General features: G+C 49.5%; 1 protein-coding gene and 1 pseudogene across 1 annotated transcript; both read left to right on the top strand.

The window, feature by feature from the left end:
* The first annotated feature begins 873 nt into the window (after positions 1-873).
* Positions 874-4,382, top strand: LOC132486894 (Golgi-associated RAB2 interactor protein 3-like; annotated as a pseudogene).
* An 11,368-nt stretch (positions 4,383-15,750) lies between these two features.
* On the top strand, positions 15,751-17,943 carry LOC132485545 (Golgi-associated RAB2 interactor protein 3-like; the record flags this gene model as incomplete). Its single annotated transcript, XM_060092080.1, has 3 exons — positions 15,751-16,353; positions 17,128-17,206; positions 17,396-17,943. Coding segments are annotated over exons 1-3 (1,230 nt in total), but the record flags the coding sequence as incomplete, so codon positions are not given.
* Positions 17,944-22,196: the final 4,253 nt, after the last annotated feature.

Genomic DNA, 22,196 nt, shown 5'->3' with positions numbered 1-22,196 from the left:
AAAAAAGAAGAAGGAAAAGAAAAAAAATACAAACCAAGTTTGGGTTCCCTTTGTGGGGAGGGAGCATGCAGAAGAGGGGCTGGCAGGGTTCTATTTCTTGCTCTGGGTGGCAGCTACAAGGGTGTTCACTTTCTTGTTACTCATTAAGCTATATTTATGGTTTCTGCACTTTCATGAATGTGTGTTATATTTCACAATAAAAAGTTTCTAAAACTGTAAAAAATATAAATATAAATGTAAATATAAACAAAAGTTAGCCTCCTTGAAAAGAGAAAATGGGTGAGAAAATTCTCCATATCCTGGAAATGACAGTACCAATGGGACTCTGACAGGTAGCACTCTTTCTAAGTTCCTGCCAGCACTGTGTTATATACGCTGGGGGCACAGAGAACAGCAATTCCCATAGGATGCCTGCCCTTAGCAAGGACACAGTCCACTTCCAGGATTTTATCCCCAGGACATCATTCAGCAGAAGCACGAAGATGATCCCTGCAGGGAGATTTGTAACAACAACAAGACTGGAAACCACCCAGATATTTACAAAAGCAGGAGGGTTTTCTCAACCTTTTGATTACAAAGACTATCCAGCCTACCCACACCTATACCCTGGCAGGGTCAGCCTGTTCCCTATGGACATGGTGGTTGGTTTAGGGGGAGGCTGGTGAGCCTGCCCCAAGGGGGTGGGGACTTGGAGGCTCAACCAAGGGGTGTGCGATGTGATGGTGACGGGTCACAAAGGACTTGCGGTATAAATATGGTCGGGCCAAGAGACTCTGGCAGAGTCCTGCAGGGAGGTGACGAGTTGCTTTCATTCCCTCTCTCTCTCCGAGACTCAATTTGTGGCTGGTGGCTCTGTCTTGAACGAAGAGAGCCATGAGCAGTGGGAGTTCACCTCATTACATGGCCAATAGCTACTGTTCAGTGGGGGTGTTGAGGACCTCCATGGGGGTCCTGCAACGACAACTGTACGAGGGAGGAGAGTATGACATTTTCAAGTACGCTCCCATGTTTGAGAGCGACTTTATCCAGGTCAGCAAGGAAGGAGAACTGATTGACCTAGACAACCGCGTCCGAAGGGTGACTGTGGGCGTCGCATCCACCAGCCCCCTCTTCCCACTACCTGACGTCATGCTGCTGGCCCGAACAACGAAAGTCTGTGAAGAGCATGTCAGATGCGCCCGGATCACCAAGGGGAGAGGTTGCAAGCCCGTGAAGACCCTAGAGCTCACCAGGCTGCTTCCCTTGAAGTTTGTCAAGATCTCCATCCACAACCGTGAGAAACAGCAGCTGTGCCTGAATCTTGCTACCGGCCGTACTTTCTATCTGCAGCTGTGCCCCTCTTCCGATGCACAAAAAGACCTCTTTTCCCATTGGGAAAAGCTTGTCTATATCCTGAGACCACCGGTAGTCAGTTACAGCAGTACCCCGATGCTCCAAACTGGAGATGCAGCGACTACAGAGGATGCCAAAATCCTAGTGGGAAGCACCCACAGAGACTCAAGAACACGGGGCAGGGTGCTTTGGGAGAGCAGGGCAAAGCTGGTCCTTCATAGCCTTTGGTGCTCTCTGAGACTCGCCTGGGAAATACCTTCTATTGTTGAAAAGGGTCAGGGACAAACGAGCTATCACTATGGGATTCACCACACTGGAGAGGTTCCGAGTGCTTCTCCACCTTGTCCCACAGGGCTGAATTTCAGAGAGACCTTAGGTATCATATCAGCTGCACTGGTCTCATCACCAGGGCTGTAATCCCTTCTACAGCATCCTGATTGTCTGGTCGCTTCTTGAACACTTACCCCAGCCCAGGTAGTCTCATCAGTTGTGGAACATCATTCACAGTTAGGAAGTCCTTCCTTCGTTGTGTCTCCCCGTGACGCCGACATGCTGATTCAAATCAGCCCAACCCGTGTAGTCACCAAAATGCAGAAGGTGTGCATCCCTTGACCCAGGAACCCCACTTCTAGGAGTCTGTCCTGCAGAGAGAGAAGCACAAGGGTATAAAATTAAAGTGTATATCATGGAGAATTGTATCAGTGCTTTCCCTGACCCTGGGACTGTTCAAGTAAAATGGAGTGGCCGTTTGACAGTGGTGCAGTAGATGGGATCTTGCATCCAATGGGAGCTTAGACTGGGTGATTTCAAAGGTTATTCTAAGTATAAGCCCTTGAGTTGCTCAGCTCCAGGAGGAGAGAGGAGCAGACAGTTCAGATCTCACTTTCTGTCATCTCTATCTTACCTGATTCTCCTCCCCTTGGCTCAGACCACAGAGCTCCACAGAGAAAGGGATCAGGATGAGGCTGGGATTCACAAGCTTCGTGACGTGACTGGACCCACAAAAAGCGCCGAAGGATCAGCAGGAGGGATGACCGTGGGCCTGGCGGGAGCCACCATCAAGGATCCAGGAGAAATCGGATCCGGCGAGGCCATTGCAGGTGCCCCCATAGATCAAGTGCAGCCGTGAAAAGCGCCGAAGTATTCAGCGGCAGGAATAACCATGGGCCTGGAGGGAGCCATTATCAAGGATGCAGGAGAAAGCGGAGCCGGCGAGGCCATTGCAGGTGCCCCCCAAGGATCAACTGCAGCCGTGAAAAGCGCCGAAGGATCAGCGGCAGGGATGACCACCGGTCTGGCGGGAGCCACCATCAAGGATCCAGGAGAAAGTGGATCCGGAGAGGCCATTGCAGGTGCCCCCCATGGATCAACTGCAGCCGTGAAAAGCACCGAAGGATCAGCGGCAGGGTTGACCATGGGCCTGGCGGGAGCCACCATCAAGGAGCCACCATCAAGGATCCTGGAGAAAGCGGATCCGGCGAGGCCATTGCAGGTGCCCACATAGTTCAAGTGCAGCCGTGAAAAGCGACGAAGTATCAGCGGCAGGAATGACCACGGGCCTGGCAGGAGCCATTATCAACGATCCAGGAGAAAGCAGATCCGGCGAGGCTATTGCAGGTTTTCCGCATGGATCAAATGCAGCCGTGAAAAGCGCCGAAGTATCAGCGGCAGAAATGACCATGGGCCTGGCTGGAGCCACCATCAAGGATCCAGGAGAAAGCGGATCTGGCAAGGCCATTGCAGGTGCCCCCCATGGATCAACTGCAGCCGTGAAAAGCGCCAAAGGATCAGTGGCAGGGTTAACCATGGGCCTGGGGGGAGCCATTATCAAGGATCCAGGAGAAAGCGGATTCGGCGAGGCCATTGCAGGTGCCCCCATAGATCAAGTGCAGCCGTGAAAAGTGCAGAAGGATCAGAGGCAGGAATGGCCATGGGCCTGGCTGGAGCCACCATCAAGGATCCAGGAGAAAGTGGATCTGGCGAGGTATTGCAGGTGCCCCCCATGGATCAACTGCAGCCGTGAAAAGCGCCGAAGGATCAGCGGCAGGGTTGACCATGGGCCTGGCGGGAGCCACCATCAAGGAGCCACCATCAAGGATCCTGGAGAAAGCAGATCCGGCGAGGCCATTGCAGGTGCCCACATAGTTCAAGTGCAGCCGTGAAAAGTGCCGAAGTATTCAGTGGCAGGAATGACCATGGGCCTGGCAGAAGCCATTATCAAGGATCCAGGAGAAAGCGGATCCGGTGAGACCACTGCAGGTGCCCCCCATGGATTAAATGCAGCCGTGGAAAGCGCCGAAGGATCAGCGGCAGGAATGGCCATTGGCCTGGCTGGAGCCACCATCAAGGATCCAGGAGAAAGCGGATCTGGCGAGGCCATTGCAGGTGCCCCCCATGGATCAACTGGAGCCGTGACAAGTGCCAAAGGATCAGCGGCAGGGTTGACCATGGGCCTGGCGGGAGCCACCATCAAGGATCCAGGAGAAAGCGGATCCGGCGAGGACATTAGAGGTGCTGCCAGTTTATCCTTGCAGGACATGAACCTGGTCTTGGCGGATGATGCCAGCACATCCTCGACGGTGGGAGATGGTCCAGAGAGCAGCATGAGCATGGTGTTGCCAGTTGCAGTCACAACCAGCAAGCGTGCTGCTGGAAGAGCTGAAGGGAAGGTCGCAGACCCCGTGGTCTCCACCTTGCAGACTGAAGGCTACATGTCTGAACGGGATGGAAGCCAGAAGGGCTTCCACCCCAGGGATGAAGCCTGGAGAGAAAAAAAGAAAAGAAGGACACGTCTTCATCGAGGAAAAGTTCCCATCACCGCAGGACACGTGAAGGTCACCACAGGTCAGGAGGGGACAAGACCCAGAAATCATCCTCCCACTGGTCCTCATCTGGCCATGGAAACTCCAAAGTTGACAAAGGACGGGAGGACAGCTCGCAAACTGAGGAACAGCCAGTCCGCCACCAGTTCAGGGACTCTAAGTAAGACATCCAGTAAGATCCTCTCCTTCTTTAGGAGCTTCAGAGTCATTCCTGGTTCAGAAACAAGGCTCACACATGACCATTGAGAGGCAGACAAAGCCCCGGTTGGCTTCCATGTTTAGCACACATTTGCTAAAAGGGGAGAAAAAAACAAGGACATGATAAACACAAAATTCACAATACTGGATTTCTGTAGGGTAAAAAGAAGGGAGGGATGGTCTGGGAGGAAAAGCTCTTATGCAAAGCCATATGTCCATGGGAATGTATTATCGTTTCCATTTTATTTTAACATCTCTGACATCAGGATGATTTTTATACTGCTGTCAGCCAAGTGGCAGTCACTGCCTTAGAAATATCTCAACCAATTTGTTTCACTGTTGTTTTCCTTTCAATATATGCACAAGAGATGGATGACAAAGTCTGAAACATATCTTTCAAGAACTATAAGATAAAGAAACTAAGGGACATAAATACTCACTATCCAGGAACACAAGAAAGGTTTAGAGATATTGTTAAGGAATAACAGAATAATCCAAAATGCTCTGTACTGATGAACTATGCAAATTATGTATGCATGTGGAAAGCGATTCTAAAAATAAAAAAAAAATCATAAATGAGATTAGGAAATCTCATTTCATACTGAGATTATGCATTTTTAAATGTCCATCATAAAAAAGTCTTTCCAATTTAAAAAAAAGTTGTAAATAAATTTCATGAGTCCATGAAAATCATTCAATTGTTAACAACAGTTGATAACAGTTGGATTAGAGTAACTGTTGATAACAGTTAACCACCGTTGGATTTGAGAAGAATGCCTCTGAGAACCATGTGTGTTTTTTGTTTTTGGGGTTTCTTTTTTTGCGGTATGCGGGCCTCTCGCTGCTGTGGCCTCTCCCATTGCGGAGCACAGGCTCCGGACGCACAGGCTCAGCGGCCACGGCTCACGGGCCCAGCGGCTCCACGGCATGTAGGATCTTCCCGGACAGGGACACGAACCCGTGTCCCCTGCATCGGCACGTGGACTCCCAACCACTGCGCCACCAGGGAAGCCCCATGTGTCTTTGTATGAACCGGGGAGTCAACTGCTAGCCTTGCAATTCTCTGCTCATTCCCTTCTGTGACAACAGGGTCTACTAGGATGGAAGTTGGGTTTCCAGTAAAACTTAGGGACTTTCTCTGCAGAGCAAATTAAGTGGTAGAGGTGGAGGAGGTGAGAAATAAGATACAGATTCTGGGAGGAGTGGTAGCTTGGGAGGATGAGAGGAAGCCCTTCTCAGTTGCTCTGGTGGGTGGCTGGAAAATCCCATCTTGTGATTTCCGATACACAAAGACCAATAGATTGTGGGGATCAATGTGTCCTTGGAGTTCACTCTTGAAGCAGTGGGTCTTGGTAAGAGGAGAGAAAGAGCCATGTTCTCTAAGACCTGAGAGGGATTTGGGGGAAGCCTTCCGGAAATGTGAAGAGTTACGGGGTAGAGGAGGGAGATAAAGGGGAACTCTTTCCCAAGCCTTTGACTCAGAGCCCCAGATTTTCACTATGCCAGAGGCTGAATCAGCCTACTTAAAACAGCTTCATCTTAGGATTCTGTACCCTTGGCTTTACCTTTTGTCTTTCTTAGCGTGTATTAGGCATTCTCACTCCCTCACCCCCAAGGACTTCTTTAACGTGAACCTAGTTAGTCCACTATGCAGGGCGTTAGCTGAGCAGACCCATAGTTGACACAGTTTACACCTCCAGTGCAGTAGTAAAGTGGAGGTGGGGACTTGCCCACCGCAACGTGCCCTGCCTGGCACTTTCTCTGGATTTCCTTTTCCATCTTGACAGTTCATCAAGAGACACGTGCACAGATACCTACGTATTTCAAAGCAACAGGCATCTTCCTCTGGAGGGAGACATCAATTTGGGTAGCAAGTCAGTACACCCTATCAGATCAAGGCCAATATTTTGGACAGCAATATTCATCACCATGGTAGCAATTCTGCAGCTGCAAGTGCAATAAGGCAATGGATGGTTGATTACAGACTGACCAATGTCCCAAACTTCAAGTCTGGCAACACACATACATACTAGAAAGGGTTTTTTTTCCCTACAGCAAAATAAGGTCCTTCACAGGATTGTTGAAGACGTGCTATGGTGGGAGGCATATTGAAGGCAGTGTCGTGGCTGGCACAGCAAGCGTGATGTGATGCTGGGGAACACAGCAGGGGCCACGCCATGCAAGGCTTTGAGGTCCATTTAAAGGATTTTGATTTCTGACCTTGGAGGGATGCAAAGCCATGATATGTTTTCAATAGGGGAGTGGCCTGATCAAATGTGCACTTTGTGGAGGGTACTGTGGTTTCTGTGAAAAGAAGTATTTGGCTGGGGGGGTTGTTAATATGGGACTTTATGTGACTTCCTATTTTTGGCCACAGGATCTATATAATGAGGAGATTGGAGAGTATGTTTTGAAAGACACCGTTCCATTTGAAATATCCACGTGGGGTGCATTTCTTCAACGAAGGACTTGTGGCCCCAGCTGCTGGGGGTGCATCCCACAGAAAGCCTTCAGCTGGCAGTGAGTTTGGAAATTGCCTGGGTTCCTCACCCGAGGTGCACGGCAAGAAATGATTGACGTGGAGTGTGAAGGTCAGGCCATCGTAGCCCAACACAGACCCTCTCGGAAGGGTCACTCCAGTTCAAGAGCTCAGCTTCGGGCTTCCCTGGTGGCGCAGTGGTTGGGAGTCCGCCTGCCGACACAGGGGACACGGGTTCGTGCCCCGGTCCGGGAGGACCCCACATGCCGCGGAGCGGCTGGGCCCGTGAGCCATGGCTCCGGAGCCTGTGCTCCGCAACGAGAGAGGCCACAACAGTGAGAGGCCCGCGTACCGCCAAAAAAAAAAAAAAAAAGCAGGGGTCAAGGAGGGAAGGATTGGGAGTTTGGGATTAGCAGATACAAACTACAGGATGGATAAACAGCACGGTCCTACTGTAGAGCACAGAGAACTATATTCAGTATCCTGTGATAAACCATAATGGAAAAGAATATGAAAAAGAATGTATGTATACAAAAAACTGAATCAGAAATTAACAGAAGAAATTAACACAACACAAATTAACACAACATTGTAAATCAACTATACATCAATAAAAAAGAAGAAGGAAAAGAAAAAAAATACAAACCAAGTTTGGGTTCCCTTTGTGGGGAGGGAGCATGCAGAAGAGGGGCTGGCAGGGTTCTATTTCTTGCTCTGGGTGGCAGCTACAAGGGTGTTCACTTTCTTGTTACTCATTAAGCTATATTTATGGTTTCTGCACTTTCATGAATGTGTGTTATATTTCACAATAAAAAGTTTCTAAAACTGTAAAAAATATAAATATAAATGTAAATATAAACAAAAGTTAGCCTCCTTGAAAAGAGAAAATGGGTGAGAAAATTCTCCATATCCTGGAAATGACAGTACCAATGGGACTCTGACAGGTAGCACTCTTTCTAAGTTCCTGCCAGCACTGTGTTATATACGCTGGGGGCACAGAGAACAGCAATTCCCATAGGATGCCTGCCCTTAGCAAGGACACAGTCCACTTCCAGGATTTTATCCCCAGGACATCATTCAGCAGAAGCACGAAGATGATCCCTGCAGGGAGATTTGTAACAACAACAAGACTGGAAACCACCCAGATATTTACAAAAGCAGGAGGGTTTTCTCAACCTTTTGATTACAAAGACTATCCAGCCTACCCACACCTATACCCTGGCAGGGTCAGCCTGTTCCCTATGGACATGGTGGTTGGTTTAGGGGGAGGCTGGTGAGCCTGCCCCAAGGGGGTGGGGACTTGGAGGCTCAACCAAGGGGTGTGCGATGTGATGGTGACGGGTCACAAAGGACTTGCGGTATAAATATGGTCGGGCCAAGAGACTCTGGCAGAGTCCTGCAGGGAGGTGACGAGTTGCTTTCGTTCCCTCTCTCTCTCCGAGACTCAATTTGTGGCTGGTGGCTCTGTCTTGAACGAAGAGAGCCATGAGCAGTGGGAGTTCACCTCATTACATGGCCAATAGCTACTGTTCAGTGGGGGTGTTGAGGACCTCCAAGGGGGTCCTGCAACGACAACTGTACGAGGGAGGAGAGTATGACATTTTCAAGTACGCTCCCATGTTTGAGAGCGACTTTATCCAGGTCAGCAAGGAAGGAGAACTGATTGACCTAGACAACCGCGTCCGAAGGGTGACTGTGGGCGTCGCATCCACCAGCCCCCTCTTCCCACTACCTGACGTCATGCTGCTGGCCCGAACAACGAAAGTCTCTGAAGAGCATGTCAGATGCGCCGGGATCACCAAGGGGAGAGGTTGCAAGCCCGTGAAGACCCTAGAGCTCACCAGGCTGCTTCCCTTGAAGTTTGTCAAGATCTCCATCCACAACCGTGAGAAACAGCAGCTGTGCCTGAATCTTGCTACCGGCCGTACTTTCTATCTGCAGCTGTGCCCCTCTTCCGATGCACAAAAAGACCTCTTTTCCCATTGGGAAAAGCTTGTCTATATCCTGAGAACACCGGTAGACAGTTACAGCAGTACCCCGATGCTCCAAACTGGAGATGCAGCGACTACAGAGGATGCCAAAATCCTAGTGGGAAGCACCCACAGAGACTCAAGAACACGGGGCAGGGTGCTTTGGGAGAGCAGGGCAAAGCTGGTCCTTCATAGCCTTTGGTGCTCTCTGAGACTCGCCTGGGAAATACCTTCTATTGTTGAAAAGGGTCAGGGACAAACGAGCTATCACTATGGGATTCACCACACTGGAGAGGTTCCGAGTGCTTCTCCACCTTGTCCCACAGGGCTGAATTTCAGAGAGACCTTAGGTATCATATCAGCTGCACTGGTCTCATCACCAGGGCTGTAATCCCTTCTACAGCATCCTGATTGTCTGGTCGCTTCTTGAACACTTACCCCAGCCCAGGTAGTCTCATCAGTTGTGGAACATCATTCACAGTTAGGAAGTCCTTCCTTCGTTGTGTCTCCCCGTGACGCCGACATGCTGATTCAAATCAGCCCAACCCGTGTAGTCACCAAAATGCAGAAGGTGTGCATCCCTTGACCCAGGAACCCCACTTCTAGGAGTCTGTCCTGCAGAGAGAGAAGCACAAGGGTATAAAATTAAAGTGTATATCATGGAGAATTGTATCAGTGCTTTCCCTGACCCTGGGACTGTTCAAGTAAAATGGAGTGGCCGTTTGACAGTCGTGCAATAGATGGGATCTTGCATCCAACGGGAGCTTAGACTGCGTGATTTCAAAGGTTATTCTAAGTATAAGCCCCTGAGTTGCTCACCTCCAGGATGACAGAGGAGCAGACAGTTCAGATCTCACTTTCTGTCATCTCTATCTTACCTGATTCTCCTCCCCTTGGTTCAGACCACAGAGCTCCACAGAGAAAGGGATCAGGATGAGGCTGGGATTCACAAGCTTCGTGACGTGACTGGACCCACAAAAAGCGCCGAAGGATCAGCAGGAGGGATGACCGTGGGCCTGGCGGGAGCCACCATCAAGGATCCAGGAGAAAGCGGATCCGGCGAGGCCATTGCAGGTGCCCCCCTAGATCAAGTGCAGCCGTGAAAAGCAACGAAGTATTCAGCAGCAGGAATGACCACGGGCCTGGCGGGAGACATTATCAAGGATCCAGGAGAAAGTGGATCCGGCGAGGCCATTGCAGGTGCCCCCCATGGATCAACTGCAGCCGAGAAAAGCGCCGAAGGATCAGCGGCAGGGATGACCACCGGTCTGGCGGGAGCCACCATCAAGGATCCAGGAGAAAGCGGATCTGGCAAGGCCATTGCAGGTGACCCCCATGGATCAACTGCAGCCGTGAAAAGCGCCAAAGGATCAGCGGCAGGGTTAACCATGGGCCTGGGGGGAGCCATTATCAAGGATCCAGGAGAAAGCGGATTCGGCGAGGCCATTGCAGGTGCCCCCATAGATCAAGTGCAGCCGTGAAAAGTGCAGAAGGATCAGTGGCAGGAATGGCCATGGGCCTGGCTGGAGCCACCATCAAGGATCCAGGAGAAAGTGGATCTGGCGAGGTATTGCAGGTGCCCCCCATGGATCAACTGCAGCCGTGAAAAGCGCCGAAGGATCAGCGGCAGGGTTGACCATGGGCCTGGCGGGAGGCACCATCAAGGAGCCACCATCAAGGATCCTGGAGAAAGCAGATCCGGCGAGGCCATTGCAGGTGCCCACATAGTTCAAGTGCAGCCGTGAAAAGCGCCGAAGTATCAGCGGCAGGAATGACCATGGGCCTGGCGGGAGCCATTATCAAGGATCCAGGAGAAAGCAGATCTGGCGAGGCTATTGCAGGTTTCCCTCATGGATCAAATGCAGCCGTGAAAAGCGCCGAAGTATCAGCGGCAGAAATGACCATGGGCCTGGCTGGAGCCACCATCAAGGATCCAGGAGAAAGCGGATCCGGCGAGGCCATTGCAGGTGCCCCCCATGGATCAACTGCAGCCGTGAAAAGCACCAAAGGATCAGCGGCAGGGTTAACCATGGGCCTGGGGGGAGCCATTATCAAGGATCCAGGAGAAAGCGGATCCAGCGAGGCCATTGCAGGTGCCCCCATAGATCAAGTGCAGCCGTGAAAAGTGCCGAAGTATTCAGCGGCAGGAATGACCATGGGCCTGGCGGAAGCCATTATCAAGGATCCAGGAGAAAGCGGATCCGGTGAGACCACTGCAGGTGCCCCCCATGGATTAAATGCATTCGTGGAAAGCGCCGAAGGATCAGTGGCAGGAATGGCCATTGGCCTGGCTGGAGCCACCATCAAGGATCCAGGAGAAAGCGGATCTGGCGAGGCCATTGCAGGTGCCCCCCATGGATCAACTGCAGCCGTGACAAGTGCCAAAGGATCAGCGGCAGGGTTGACCATGGGCCTGGCGGGAGCCACCATCAAGGATCCAGGAGAAAGCGGATCCGGCGAGGACATTACAGGTGCTGCCAGTTTATCCTTGCAGGACATGAACCTGGTCTTGGCGGATGATGCCAGCACATCCTCGACGGTGGGAGATGGTCCAGAGAGCAGCATGAGCATGGTGTTGCCAGTTGCAGTCACAACCAGCAAGCGTGCTGCTGGAAGAGCTGAAGGGAAGGTCGCAGACCCCGTGGTCTCCACCTTGCAGACTGAAGGCTACATGTCTGAACGGGATGGAAGCCAGAAGGGCTTCCACCCCAGGGATGAAGCCTGGAGAGAAAAAAAGAAAAGAAGGACACGTCTTCATCGAGGAAAAGTTCCCATCACCGCAGGACACGTGAAGGTCACCACAGGACAGGAGGGGACAAGACCCAGAAATCATCCTCCCACTGGTCCTCATCTGGCCATGGAAACTCCAAAGTTGACAAAGGACGGGAGGACAGCTCGCAAACTGAGGAACAGCCAGTCCGCCACCAGTTCAGGGACTCTAAGTAAGACATCCAGTAAGATCCTCTCCTTCTTTAGGAGCTTCAGAGTCATTCCTGGTTCAGAAACAAGGCTCACACATGACCACTGAGAGGCAGACAAAGCCCCGGTTGGCTTCCATGTTTAGCACACATTTGCTAAAAGGGGAGAAAAAAACAAGGACATGATAAACACAAAATTCACAATACTGGATTTCTGTAGGGTAAAAAGAAGGGAGGGATGGTCTGGGAGGAAAAGCTCTTATGCAAAGCCGTATGTCCATGGGAATGTATTATCGTTTCCATTTTATTTTAACATCTCTGACATCAGGATGATTTTTATACTGCTGTCAGCCAAGTGGCAGTCACTGCCTTAGAAATATCTCAACCAATTTGTTTCACTGTTGTTTTCCTTTCAATATATGCACAAGAGATGGATGACAAAGTCTGAAAGAGATCTTTCAAGAACTATAAGATAAAGAAACTAAGGGACATAAATACTCACTATCCAGGAACACAAGAAAGGTTTAGAGGTATTGTTAAGGAATAACAGAATAATCCAAAATGCTCTGTACTGATGAACTATGCAAATTATGTATGCATGTGGAAAGCGATTCTAAAAATAAAAAAATCATAAATGAGATTATGAAATCTCATTTCATACTGAGATTATGCATTCTTAAATGCCCATCATAAAAAAGTCTTTCCAATTTAAAAAAAAGTTGTAAATAAATTTCATGAGTCCATGAAAATCATTCAATTGTTAACAACAGTTGATAACAGTTGGATTAGAGTAACTGTTGATAACAGTTAACCACCGTTGGATTTGAGAAGAATGCCTCTGAGAACCATGTGTGTTTTTTGTTTTTGGGGTTTCTTTTTTTGCGGTATGCGGGCCTCTCGCTGCTGTGGCCTCTCCCATTGCGGAGCACAGGCTCCGGACGCACAGGCTCAGCGGCCATGGCTCACGGGCCCAGCGGCTCCACGGCATGTAGGATCTTCCCGGACAGGGACACGAACCCGTGTCCCCTGCATCGGCACGTGGACTCCCAACCACTGCGCCACCAGGGAAGCCCCATGTGTCTTTGTATGAACCGGGGAGTCAACTGCTAGCCTTGCAATTCTCTGCTCATTCCCTTCTGTGACAACAGGGTCTACTAGGATGGAAGTTGGGTTTCCAGTAAAACTTAGGGACTTTCTCTGCAGAGCAAATTAAGTGGTAGAGGTGGAGGAGGTGAGAAATAAGATACGGATTCTGGGAGGAGTGGTAGCTTGGGAGGATGAGAGGAAGCCCTTCTCAGTTGCTCTGGTGGGTGGCTGGAAAATCCCATCTTGTGATTTCCGATACACAAAGACCAATAGATTGCGGGGATCAGTGTGTCCTTGGAGTTCACTCTTGAAGCACTGGGTCTTGGTAAGAGGAGAGAAAGAGCCATGTTCTCTAAGACCTGAGAGGGATTTGGGGGAAGCCTTCCGGAAATGTGAGGAGTTACGGGGTAGAGGAGGGAGATAAAGGGGAACTCTTTCCCAAGCCTTTGACTCAGAGCCCCACATTTTCACTATGCCAGAGGCTGAATCAGCCTACTTAAAACAGCTTCATCTTAGGATTCTGTACCCTTGGCTTTACCTTTTGTCTTTCTTAGCGTGTATTAGGCATTCTCACTCCCTCACCCCAAAGGACTTCTTTAACGTGAACCTAGTTAGTCCACTATGCAGGGCGTTCGCTGAGCAGACCCACAGTTTACACAGTTTACACCTCCAGTGCAGTAGTAAAGTGGAGGTGGGGACTTGCCCACCGCAACATGCCCTGCCTGGCACTTTCTCTGGATTTCCTTTTCTATCTTGACAGTTCATCAAGAGACACGTGCACAGATACCTACGTATTTCAAAGCAACAGGCATCTTCCTCTGGAGGGAGACATCAATTTGGGTAGCAAGTCAGTACACCCTATCAGATCAAGGCCAATATTTTGGACAGCAATATTCATCACCATGGTAGCAATTCTGCAGCTGCAAGTGCAATGAGGCAATGGATGGTTGATTACAAACTGACCAATGTCCCAAACTTCAAGTCTGGCAACACACATACATACTAGAAAGGGTTTTTTTTCCCTACAGCAAAATAAGGTCCTTCACAGGATTGTTGAAGACGTGCTATGGTGGGAGGCATATTGAAGGCAGTGTCGTGGCTGGCACAGCAAGCGTGATGTGATGCTGGGGAACACAGCAGGGGCCACGCCATGCAAGGCTTTGAGGTCCATTTAAAGGATTTTGATTTCTGACCTTGGAGGGATGCAAAGCCATGATATGTTTTCAATAGGGGAGTGGCCTGATCAAATGTGCACTTTGTGGAGGGTACTGTGGTTTCTGTGAAAAGAAGTATTTGGCTGGGGGGGTTGTTAATATGGGACTTTATGTGACTTCCTATTTTTGGCCACAGGATCTATATAATGAGGAGATTGGAGAGTATGTTTTGAAAGACACCGTTCCATTTGAAATATCCACGTGGGGTGCATTTCTTCAACGAAGGACTTGTGGCCCCAGCTGCTGGGGGTGCATCCCACAGAAAGCCTTCAGCTGGCAGTGAGTTTGGAAATTGCCTGGGTTCCTCACCCGAGGTGCACGGCAAGAAATGATTGACGTGGAGTGTGAAGGTCAGGCCATCGTAGCCCAACACAGACCCTCTCGGAAGGGTCACTCCAGTTCAAGAGCTCAGCTTCGGGCTTCCCTGGTGGCGCAGTGGTTGGGAGTCCGCCTGCCGACACAGGGGACACGGGTTCGTGCCCCGGTCCGGGAGGACCCCACATGCCACGGAGCGGCTGGGCCCGTGAGCCATGGCTCCGGAGCCTGTGCTCCGCAACGAGAGAGGCCACAACAGTGAGAGGCCCACGTACCGCAAAAAAAAAAAAAAAAAAAAAAAAAAGCAGGGGTCAAGGAGGGAAGGATTGGGAGTTTGGGATTAGCAGATACAAACTACAGGATGGATAAACAGCACGGTCCTACTGTAGAGCACAGAGAACTATATTCAGTATCCTGTGATAAACCATAATGGAAAAGAATATGAAAAAGAATGTATGTATACAAAAAACTGAATCAGAAATTAACAGAAGAAATTAACACAACACAAATTAACACAACATTGTAAATCAACTATACATCAATAAAAAAGAAGAAGGAAAAGAAAAAAAATACAAACCAAGTTTGGGTTCCCTTTGTGGGGAGGGAGCATGCAGAAGAGGGGCTGGCAGGGTTCTATTTCTTGCTCTGGGTGGCAGCTACAAGGGTGTTCACTTTCTTGTTACTCATTAAGCTATATTTATGGTTTCTGCACTTTCATGAATGTGTGTTATATTTCACAATAAAAAGTTTCTAAAACTGTAAAAAATATAAATATAAATGTAAATATAAACAAAAGTTAGCCTCCTTGAAAAGAGAAAATGGGTGAGAAAATTCTCCATATCCTGGAAATGACAGTACCAATGGGACTCTGACAGGTAGCACTCTTTCTAAGTTCCTGCCAGCACTGTGTTATATACGCTGGGGGCACAGAGAACAGCAATTCCCATAGGATGCCTGCCCTTAGCAAGGACACAGTCCACTTCCAGGATTTTATCCCCAGGACATCATTCAGCAGAAGCACGAAGATGATCCCTGCAGGGAGATTTGTAACAACAACAAGACTGGAAACCACCCAGATATTTACAAAAGCAGGAGGGTTTTCTCAACCTTTTGATTACAAAGACTATCCAGCCTACCCACACCTATACCCTGGCAGGGTCAGCCTGTTCCCTATGGACATGGTGGTTGGTTTAGGGGGAGGCTGGTGAGCCTGCCCCAAGGGGGTGGGGACTTGGAGGCTCAACCAAGGGGTGTGCGATGTGATGGTGACGGGTCACAAAGGACTTGTGGTATAAATATGGTCGGGCCAAGAGACTCTGGCAGAGTCCTGCAGGGAGGTGACGAGTTGCTTTCGTTCCCTCTCTCTCTCCGAGACTCAATTTGTGGCTGGTGGCTCTGTCTTGAACGAAGAGAGCCATGAGCAGTGGGAGTTCACCTCATTACATGGCCAATAGCTACTGTTCAGTGGGGGTGTTGAGGACCTCCATGGGGGTCCTGCAACGACAACTGTACGAGGGAGGAGAGTATGACATTTTCAAGTACGCTCCCATGTTTGAGAGCGACTTTATCCAGGTCAGCAAGGAAGGAGAACTGATTGACCTAGACAACCGCGTCCGAAGGGTGACTGTGGGCGTCGCATCCACCAGCCCCCTCTTCCCACTACCTGACGTCATGCTGCTGGCCCAAACAACGAAAGTCTGTGACGAGCATGTCAGATGCGCCGGGATCACCAAGGGGAGAGGTTGCAAGCCCCTGAAGACCCTAGAGCTCACCAGGCTGCTTCCCTTAAAGTTTGTCAAGATCTCCATCCACAACCGTGAGAAACAGCAGCTGTGCCTGAATCTTGCTACCGGCCGTACTTTCTATCTGCAGCTGTGCCCCTCTTCCGATGCACAAAAAGACCTCTTTTCCCATTGGGAAAAGCTTGTCTATATCCTGAGACCACCGGTAGTCAGTTACAGCAGTACCCCGATGCTCCAAACTGGAGATGCAGCGACTACAGAGGATGCCAAAATCCTAGTGGGAAGCACCCACAGAGACTCAAGAACCCGGGGCAGGGTGCTTTGGGAGAGCAGGGCCTTCATAGCCTTTGGTGCTCTCTGAGACTCGCCTGGGAAATACCTTCTATTGTTGAAAAGGGTCAGGGACAAACGAGCTATCACTATGGGATTCACCACACTGGAGAGGTTCCGAGTGCTTCTCCACCTTGTCCCACAGGGCTGAATTTCAGAGAGACCTTAGGTATCATATCAGCTGCACTGGTCTCATCACCAGGGCTGTAATCCCTTCTACAGCATCCTGATTGTCTGGTCGCTTCTTGAACACTTACCCCAGCCCAGGTAGTCTCATCAGTTGTGGAACATCATTCACAGTTAGGAAGTCCTTCCTTCGTTGTGTCTCCCCGTGACGCCGACATGCTGATTCAAATCAGCCCAACCCGTGTAGTCACCAAAATGCAGAAGGTGTGCATCCCTTGACCCAGGAACCCCACTTCTAGGAGTCTGTCCTGCAGAGAGAGAAGCACAAGGGTATAAAATTAAAGTGTATATCATGGAGAATTGTATCAGTGCTTTCCCTGACCCTGGGACTGTTCAAGTAAAATGGAGTGGCCGTTTGACAGTCGTGCAATAGATGGGATCTTGCATCCAACGGGAGCTTAGACTGCGTGATTTCAAAGGTTATTCTAAGTATAAGCCCCTGAGTTGCTCACCTCCAGGATGACAGAGGAGCAGACAGTTCAGATCTCACTTTCTGTCATCTCTATCTTACCTGATTCTCCTCCCCTTGGTTCAGACCACAGAGCTCCACAGAGAAAGGGATCAGGATGAGGCTGGGATTCACAAGCTTCGTGACGTGACTGGACCCACAAAAAGCGCCGAAGGATCAGCAGGAGGGATGACCGTGGGCCTGGCGGGAGCCACCATCAAGGATCCAGGAGAAAGCGGATCCGGCGAGGCCATTGCAGGTGCCCCCCTAGATCAAGTGCAGCCGTGAAAAGCAACGAAGTATTCAGCAGCAGGAATGACCACGGGCCTGGCGGGAGACATTATCAAGGATCCAGGAGAAAGTGGATCCGGCGAGGCCATTGCAGGTGCCCCCCATGGATCAACTGCAGCCGAGAAAAGCGCCGAAGGATCAGCGGCAGGGATGACCACCGGTCTGGCGGGAGCCACCATCAAGGATCCAGGAGAAAGCGGATCTGGCAAGGCCATTGCAGGTGACCCCCATGGATCAACTGCAGCCGTGACAAGTGCCAAAGGATCAGCGGCAGGGTTGACCATGGGCCTGGCGGGAGCCACCATCAAGGATCCAGGAGAAAGCGGATCCGGCGAGGACATTACAGGTGCTGCCAGTTTATCCTTGCAGGACATGAACCTGGTCTTGGCGGATGATGCCAGCACATCCTCGACGGTGGGAGATGGTCCAGAGAGCAGCATGAGCATGGTGTTGCCAGTTGCAGTCACAACCAGCAAGCGTGCTGCTGGAAGAGCTGAAGGGAAGGTCGCAGACCCCGTGGTCTCCACCTTGCAGACTGAAGGCTACATGTCTGAACGGGATGGAAGCCAGAAGGGCTTCCACCCCAGGGATGAAGCCTGGAGAGAAAAAAAGAAAAGAAGGACACGTCTTCATCGAGGAAAAGTTCCCATCACCGCAGGACACGTGAAGGTCACCACAGGACAGGAGGGGACAAGACCCAGAAATCATCCTCCCACTGGTCCTCATCTGGCCATGGAAACTCCAAAGTTGACAAAGGACGGGAGGACAGCTCGCAAACTGAGGAACAGCCAGTCCGCCACCAGTTCAGGGACTCTAAGTAAGACATCCAGTAAGATCCTCTCCTTCTTTAGGAGCTTCAGAGTCATTCCTGGTTCAGAAACAAGGCTCACACATGACCACTGAGAGGCAGACAAAGCCCCGGTTGGCTTCCATGTTTAGCACACATTTGCTAAAAGGGGAGAAAAAAACAAGGACATGATAAACACAAAATTCACAATACTGGATTTCTGTAGGGTAAAAAGAAGGGAGGGATGGTCTGGGAGGAAAAGCTCTTATGCAAAGCCGTATGTCCATGGGAATGTATTATCGTTTCCATTTTATTTTAACATCTCTGACATCAGGATGATTTTTATACTGCTGTCAGCCAAGTGGCAGTCACTGCCTTAGAAATATCTCAACCAATTTGTTTCACTGTTGTTTTCCTTTCAATATATGCACAAGAGATGGATGACAAAGTCTGAAAGAGATCTTTCAAGAACTATAAGATAAAGAAACTAAGGGACATAAATACTCACTATCCAGGAACACAAGAAAGGTTTAGAGGTATTGTTAAGGAATAACAGAATAATCCAAAATGCTCTGTACTGATGAACTATGCAAATTATGTATGCATGTGGAAAGCGATTCTAAAAATAAAAAAATCATAAATGAGATTATGAAATCTCATTTCATACTGAGATTATGCATTCTTAAATGCCCATCATAAAAAAGTCTTTCCAATTTAAAAAAAAGTTGTAAATAAATTTCATGAGTCCATGAAAATCATTCAATTGTTAACAACAGTTGATAACAGTTGGATTAGAGTAACTGTTGATAACAGTTAACCACCGTTGGATTTGAGAAGAATGCCTCTGAGAACCATGTGTGTTTTTTGTTTTTGGGGTTTCTTTTTTTGCGGTATGCGGGCCTCTCGCTGCTGTGGCCTCTCCCATTGCGGAGCACAGGCTCCGGACGCACAGGCTCAGCGGCCATGGCTCACGGGCCCAGCGGCTCCACGGCATGTAGGATCTTCCCGGACAGGGACACGAACCCGTGTCCCCTGCATCGGCACGTGGACTCCCAACCACTGCGCCACCAGGGAAGCCCCATGTGTCTTTGTATGAACCGGGGAGTCAACTGCTAGCCTTGCAATTCTCTGCTCATTCCCTTCTGTGACAACAGGGTCTACTAGGATGGAAGTTGGGTTTCCAGTAAAACTTAGGGACTTTCTCTGCAGAGCAAATTAAGTGGTAGAGGTGGAGGAGGTGAGAAATAAGATACGGATTCTGGGAGGAGTGGTAGCTTGGGAGGATGAGAGGAAGCCCTTCTCAGTTGCTCTGGTGGGTGGCTGGAAAATCCCATCTTGTGATTTCCGATACACAAAGACCAATAGATTGCGGGGATCAGTGTGTCCTTGGAGTTCACTCTTGAAGCACTGGGTCTTGGTAAGAGGAGAGAAAGAGCCATGTTCTCTAAGACCTGAGAGGGATTTGGGGGAAGCCTTCCGGAAATGTGAGGAGTTACGGGGTAGAGGAGGGAGATAAAGGGGAACTCTTTCCCAAGCCTTTGACTCAGAGCCCCACATTTTCACTATGCCAGAGGCTGAATCAGCCTACTTAAAACAGCTTCATCTTAGGATTCTGTACCCTTGGCTTTACCTTTTGTCTTTCTTAGCGTGTATTAGGCATTCTCACTCCCTCACCCCAAAGGACTTCTTTAACGTGAACCTAGTTAGTCCACTATGCAGGGCGTTCGCTGAGCAGACCCACAGTTTACACAGTTTACACCTCCAGTGCAGTAGTAAAGTGGAGGTGGGGACTTGCCCACCGCAACATGCCCTGCCTGGCACTTTCTCTGGATTTCCTTTTCTATCTTGACAGTTCATCAAGAGACACGTGCACAGATACCTACGTATTTCAAAGCAACAGGCATCTTCCTCTGGAGGGAGACATCAATTTGGGTAGCAAGTCAGTACACCCTATCAGATCAAGGCCAATATTTTGGACAGCAATATTCATCACCATGGTAGCAATTCTGCAGCTGCAAGTGCAATGAGGCAATGGATGGTTGATTACAAACTGACCAATGTCCCAAACTTCAAGTCTGGCAACACACATACATACTAGAAAGGGTTTTTTTTCCCTACAGCAAAATAAGGTCCTTCACAGGATTGTTGAAGACGTGCTATGGTGGGAGGCATATTGAAGGCAGTGTCGTGGCTGGCACAGCAAGCGTGATGTGATGCTGGGGAACACAGCAGGGGCCACGCCATGCAAGGCTTTGAGGTCCATTTAAAGGATTTTGATTTCTGACCTTGGAGGGATGCAAAGCCATGATATGTTTTCAATAGGGGAGTGGCCTGATCAAATGTGCACTTTGTGGAGGGTACTGTGGTTTCTGTGAAAAGAAGTATTTGGCTGGGGGGGTTGTTAATATGGGACTTTATGTGACTTCCTATTTTTGGCCACAGGATCTATATAATGAGGAGATTGGAGAGTATGTTTTGAAAGACACCGTTCCATTTGAAATATCCACGTGGGGTGCATTTCTTCAACGAAGGACTTGTGGCCCCAGCTGCTGGGGGTGCATCCCACAGAAAGCCTTCAGCTGGCAGTGAGTTTGGAAATTGCCTGGGTTCCTCACCCGAGGTGCACGGCAAGAAATGATTGACGTGGAGTGTGAAGGTCAGGCCATCGTAGCCCAACACAGACCCTCTCGGAAGGGTCACTCCAGTTCAAGAGCTCAGCTTCGGGCTTCCCTGGTGGCGCAGTGGTTGGGAGTCCGCCTGCCGACACAGGGGACACGGGTTCGTGCGTTCGTGCCCCGGTCCGGGAGGACCCCACATGCCACGGAGCGGCTGGGCCCGTGAGCCATGGCTCCGGAGCCTGTGCTCCGCAACGAGAGAGGCCACAACAGTGAGAGGCCCACGTACCGCAAAAAAAAAAAAAAAAAAAAAAAAAGCAGGGGTCAAGGAGGAAGGATTGGGAGTTTGGATTAGCAGATACAAACTACAGGATGGATAAACAGCACGGTCCTACTGTAGAGCACAGAGAACTATATTCAGTATCCTGTGATAAACCATAATGGAAAAGAATATGAAAAAGAATGTATGTATACAAAAAACTGAATCAGAAATTAACAGAAGAAATTAACACAACACAAATTAACACAACATTGTAAATCAACTATACATCAATAAAAAGAAGAAGGAAAAGAAAAAAAATACAAACCAAGTTTGGTTCCCTTTGTGGGAGGGAGCATGCAGAAGAGGGGCTGGCAGGGTTCTATTTCTTGCTCTGGGTGGCAGCTACAAGGGTGTTCACTTTCTTGTTACTCATTAAGCTATATTTATGGTTTCTGCACTTTCATGAATGTGTGTTATATTTCACAATAAAAGTTTCTAAAACTGTAAAAAATATAATATAAATGTAAATATAAACAAAAGTTAGCCTCCTTGAAAAGAGAAAATGGGTGAGAAAATTCTCCATATCCTGGAAATGACAGTACCAATGGGACTCTGACAGGTAGCACTCTTTCTAAGTTCCTGCCAGCACTGTGTTATATACGCTGGGGGCACAGAGAACAGCAATTCCCATAGGATGCCTGCCCTTAGCAAGGACACAGTCCACTTCCAGGATTTTATCCCCAGGACATCATTCAGCAGAAGCACGAAGATGATCCCTGCAGGGAGATTTGTAACAACAACAAGACTGGAAACCACCCAGATATTTACAAAAGCAGGAGGGTTTTCTCAACCTTTTGATTACAAAGACTATCCAGCCTACCCACACCTATACCCTGGCAGGGTCAGCCTGTTCCCTATGGACATGGTGGTTGGTTTAGGGGGAGGCTGGTGAGCCTGCCCCAAGGGGGTGGGGACTTGGAGGCTCAACCAAGGGGTGTGCGATGTGATGGTGACGGGTCACAAAGGACTTGTGGTATAAATATGGTCGGGCCAAGAGACTCTGGCAGAGTCCTGCAGGGAGGTGACGAGTTGCTTTCGTTCCCTCTCTCTCTCCGAGACTCAATTTGTGGCTGGTGGCTCTGTCTTGAACGAAGAGAGCCATGAGCAGTGGGAGTTCACCTCATTACATGGCCAATAGCTA

This window comes from Mesoplodon densirostris, chromosome 3, assembly GCF_025265405.1.
Source record: "Mesoplodon densirostris isolate mMesDen1 chromosome 3, mMesDen1 primary haplotype, whole genome shotgun sequence".
Classification (NCBI taxonomy): domain Eukaryota; kingdom Metazoa; phylum Chordata; class Mammalia; order Artiodactyla; family Ziphiidae; genus Mesoplodon; species Mesoplodon densirostris.
The sequence above is the reverse complement of the archived record's forward strand: the minus strand, read 5'-3'. Positions and strand labels throughout refer to the sequence as shown.